At 46.5% G+C, this 5000-nt stretch overlaps 1 protein-coding gene across 1 annotated transcript; it reads right to left on the minus strand.

Annotated features, from left to right (window-relative positions):
- Window positions 1-1069: 1069 nt before the first annotated feature.
- On the minus strand, window positions 1070-3881 carry LOC143039419 (uncharacterized). Its single transcript, XM_076209436.1, has 2 exons — window positions 3872-3881; window positions 1070-1786 (listed from the first exon to the last, which is right to left on the minus strand). Exon 2 carries the CDS (start codon window positions 1754-1756, stop codon window positions 1262-1264), a length of 495 nt encoding a protein of 164 aa, XP_076065551.1. The 5' UTR covers window positions 1757-1786; window positions 3872-3881; the 3' UTR covers window positions 1070-1261.
- Between the last annotated feature and the right edge of the window lie 1119 nt (window positions 3882-5000).

The following is a 5000-nucleotide window of genomic DNA, read 5'->3' on the forward strand; positions in this document are numbered from 1 at the left end:
TGTAGTATTCGTAATAGTGATTGTGGTAGTGGTAGTGGATAAGACGCAGTAGAAGGAAAGAGAGGGCGTTTGGAGAGTAGTAATAGTGATAGTAATAGTAATAGTAATAGTAATAGTAGTGGTAATAACATTAATAGTAATAGTAGTAGTAATAGTAATAGTAATAGATGTAGTTGTAGTATTCGTAGTAGTGATTGTGGTAGTAGTAGTGGATAAGTTTTACTACCCCTACTGTAGTCAACAAATAATATGAAAGGATGGCGGTACTATTGTTGTTATGGATTGTGTTTTACCAGAGCTCCATCCTGTAGACCTATTGTTCTTTTCCGCATTGGTAACACGGGCATTGACGTAACCACACTTGGGTAATTTCGTATACAATCTGATTTCATCGTTTTCACCGTACTACGCCTTACATTTGAGTAAGTGCGTAGATAGTCTTCATTGTCTCTTTCAACGTTCACGGATTAATTAGTTTAACTTATGGTTCTCGAATGGGCTTTGCATCGTCTGCAAACAAATATTTATGTATTCCTGTTGAAGCACAAATGAACATGGATAGCTTAATGAAAGTCTTTCTCCTTATGCAACGACGTAGCCGGCCATGTTTGTTTTGCATTTCGAAAATCTCCAAGTGGAGACTAAGATTAATGATTCAGGAACTTGCTTGTTTACAAAGAAAAATGTCTTATCGTGGCGTGGACCTTGGGTTTCTTAATGTACCAGAACACCTTGCTGATCCACCAAGGTCTTGGACAACGTGTTGGACTCGTGATCGACAGCTATTACCCTCCCGGATGAAAGCTCAGGGTTTATATATGGTACGATCTATGTGCTGTGACTTTACAAAGACATCCCCAACTCCTTCCTTACCAAATCTGGGGTGCCGTCTTGCAGTTCTGTGATGTTTTTCAGCCTTGGGCGGTACTACTACACCAGCAAGCCAGGGTGTATTTTAGTGTGTGTGTATGTGTGTGTGTGTTTCTCTTCTGCAGTTGTACACTCGTATCTGCATAGCATGTTAATTCTTGCCCTAGACAGGCTTCTGAGGGCTCTAAAAGGAAATCATTCAAATACTATGTTGCTATTAAAGATGTTGGTTTATTTATTTACAAAGATGGTCTCGATGTCATGGAGAGGCCTCCAGGGACTACCGAGGTCTCCCTGGCGACCGACATTTCTGAATTTGCTCTCCTCTTCGAGGGGTCTCGACCGCTTCGGTCTCCCCCACTCTCCAAGGTCCTCCTCCTCCTCTTCCTTCTTAGGCGACGATGGCGGCGCCAGCGTATCCGGCGTATCCGGCGTATCCGGCGTATCCGACGGGGGCGGCGACGGGGACGGCGACGGGGTGTGGGACGGGGACGCGGACTGGGTGGGGCACGCCGACGGGGGTGGGCACGGAGTAGTGGACGGGCACGTCGTAGGGCTCGGGCACGTACTTGTGGTGGATTGGGGTCACCTCCTGTGTCTTGAAGACGGGCTTGGGCACGCCAACGTCGTAGCTCTTCTCGTTGATCTTGAGCTCGTGGTGGACTTCGGTGACCTGGGGAGTGAAGGTGTACGATCCGCGGCTCAGGGCCTTGACGGGCTTGTAGCTGACCAGCTCCTCCTGTGCTGGGAGCTCACCGTCGGGGACTGGGGCGGGGATGTCCAGGTTGACGTTGCTGTAGGTGATGGCGGCGGGGGCGGCCACGCCGGCGTGCAGGAGGGGGGCACCCAGACCCAGAGGGTGGCCGACGATGGCCGTGGCGGCCATGGTCGAGGCCACGACGAAGGGCAACAAACACTGCAAAAGAGAGAGGGAGAGAAAATTGAAAATGATGTACATTCGTTCGAGATCTGCCTATGTAGTCGAAAGCAAACAAAATATGTTTACGTGATGAGAGAAAAGAGCTCATTCGCAGAGGCCCTGGGACTGAATAAAGCCTTGACTGTGTGAACATTGTGACGAATGTGGATAGGTGGTAAAGGGAACACGGGCTGAGGGAAATATTTTATTCCTGACTAGTTTCGCCTGAGTGGCTTCTTCAGAAGAGGCCAATCAGTCGAAACTAGCCAGGAATAAAAGTGTTCCCCTCAGCCCGTGTTCCCTTTACCACCTATCCAAAGCCTTGACTACTGGTGCTCCACCGAGAGTCCCTGGAACCCAACAAAAGCGTCTCCGAATGTTTTCCAGGGGTCTCCAAAGATCGGAGCTGCGTCTGGCTGGCGCTAGACGATTTTATTCAGCGTCAAGGGAGCCTGCCAGAGGCTTGGGAATAGAGTTCCATAAACAAATGTCCACGAGGAAAAGAGGCGGAGAGCCACTGGCTGGAGTCTGTGGACGGGACTTTGGGCGTTGGCGACGGAGTCGCCTCCCGCTCTGCATACAGATTGCATTGTTGCTCGTCCTCCTCAGCTGCTCCCTGGGAGGGAGGGCCCCGACCCCAGGTGCCACTTGGAGGACCCCGGGAGTCATTCCCTGGGGCGTCCCGGTAAGGAGTACGCGATGCCCAAGTCGTCTGAATGCTCCGAGGGCGAGGTGGGGTTAGAGTAAGAAGGGGGAGGGGGAAGGAGACGTCCTCGTGACTGCCTCACCGTCAACCTGTTTGACGTTCCTCCAGAATGTTTGAATGTAGAGTTTTATCTCATTTCCTGATTCACTTTAGATGAACAGTCCTGTCCCGATATCTTTTTTCTCTTCTTTATTTTTTTGGGGTTCGTCGCCTCTAGACAAGGGTCTGCTTGCTTGAACTTCACAGGATTAGTTGGAGCAACTCTTTCCGTGGCCTTGGGTTCGGTTCAACGACGATGGCCGAATTCGACATCGTCAATACATCACACGGCGACAGCGCCAAGGATAGCCAGTGACGAGGACAACACTACTGCGGCCAAAGAGTTCCCCGTACTAACGCGACGCAGACATCATCGTCGTTGTCGTCGTTGTCGTTTCTCCTTCCCCTCGACGAAGTTGTCCTGGGGCTTTTTCTTAGTTGTTGTTGTTGTCGTTCCCTAGACTGTCTGTCCGAGCAGTCCCGTCTCCCCAAGGAAGGCCACAGCCGAAACTGGGTTTTCCCACAAATCCTTTATAGAATGTATGTTGTGTTGTTTGCGTGCATAATTGTGTATAATGCAGTCTTCCATTATGTGTTGTATGGTATGGGGTGAAGTGTTACATCCTGGGCAGCTGTTCACAACACGGTCGTCCAGCCTCTTCTGGTAGCTTAGAAGTGCTGGGTGGTGACCGCATCGCAGTCTGGCCAAGTGGACTCTGTCCTTTCGTGGGAGAGAGGATTCAGAAGGGTGGATATCAGGGGGTCTGGCATGCAGCAGTGTGTTGTCTTTCAGTGTGTTAATGGAGCGGTGAGTGATATGATTTTCTTAGTTGTTGTCGTCATCCTGTTTCCTGAGGTAGGTGAACTATTCCTGCGATGGGCGGCCTCAAGAAACAATCCGCCGAACAAAAGCAGCAAGGCTTGGTGTCAAAACTGGTTTTTCAACAACACGAAGTGTGACTAAAATTTCTAAAACTTCACGGGTTACAAAAAAAAAAAAAAAAAAAAAAAAAAAAAAAAAATATATATATATATATATTTATATATATTTATGTATATGTATATATATGTATGTATATATAAATATACATATGTGTATATATATATATACATATGTACATATATACATATATATATATATATATATATATTGCAATTATTCCATCAGATCCAAGAGCTTCAGAACGTGACGCCAGCAACAGGTGTCCCCCCTGACTCCTCCCGTATGGGATATTTTAGTACCCAATGGGACTGAGTATCCACGGCATCGGTCGTCGTTCGATCACTGGCAAAGAAGAAAGAGAGAGACTATAAATCGAGTGATCTCGAGTACGTACCAGAGCGTTCATGACGAAGGTAACACTGGTGTGTGTATGCGAAATCCGGATTGGCGCTTATATATGCTGCAATGGACACACCCGAACGAAAGACCTTGGGGAGAATCTGCTCTCTCCTACCCATAGAACGCGTGCACACACACTTACATACACACACACACACACACACACACACACACACACACACACACACACACACACACACACACACGCGCGCGCGCGCGCGAACGTGTTTGGGGGAAATTAAGAATAGAGTAATAAAACAAAAGAAGAATACAAACGAGGTAGAAGTGATTACACCAGAACCCAAAGAGATGAGAAAAGGAACTTAGGAAAAGGTATCGTCGGTAAATGTGAATATGAACCAAAACATTTCTAACAGTTTATCAACGGTGAACTGAAACACAGGGAACGATTCTGTGAGCTAATAGTGGACGATGAGGTCTTTGAAGAATTATCGATACAAGCTGAATTAATGAACGAAAGTCTCTAATCTGTTTTACCTAAGAAAAGTTATTTTGTAGAAGAGAGAGACGAGGGCAATAATATTGGGTTAAGAGATATAAACATAAATTTGAAATAATTACTAAACCAAATGGCATCAATGGATGTGAGATCACAAACTAGATACTTATGAAATTGAGGGAGCAATTTGTGTTTATTGGAAGAAAGAATAGTGGCACAGGATTGGAAAAGGGCTAACGTGGTACCAATTCATAAAGGGAACAGAAGATACCACTCACCAGCACGGTTGTAAAGCTGTGTGAGGGAAAGAGTATTGGTTCAATACCTATGAGAAATGAACATTTTGATGGATAATCATTTCGACTTCACATCTGGAAGACCATGTTGATCAAACATGTTCAGTTTTTGTTCGAGAGTTGTTGATGGGCCGCTATCCTTTTCAAGAATCTCCTTTACCATCCGTACTGTATGACTCCACCTCTTCGGCGCTATACAGTCCCCAAGGATAGAAACACTGAATATCTTCGACAAAGACTTTACCACCACATTGAAAGAAAGGATTAGCGACAACAAATCTCATACTCGTAGACACTAGTTTGGTCTTTCCTTTCGTCCATGTCCCGTGCCAGGGAAATTTATCATCTCTTCGTCTTTCCTCGCTTTA

The sequence above is a fragment of the Oratosquilla oratoria genome, chromosome 26, assembly GCF_046742065.1.
Source record: "Oratosquilla oratoria isolate Oo_2021 chromosome 26, ASM4674206v1, whole genome shotgun sequence".
Classification (NCBI taxonomy): Eukaryota; Metazoa; Arthropoda; class Malacostraca; order Stomatopoda; family Squillidae; genus Oratosquilla; species Oratosquilla oratoria.

Excerpts from the sequence above, each read along its gene's own strand:
- LOC143039419 (XM_076209436.1), bottom strand. The coding sequence starts at position 1,756 with ATGGCCGCCACGGCCATCGTCGGCCACCCTCTGGGTCTGGGTGCCCCC.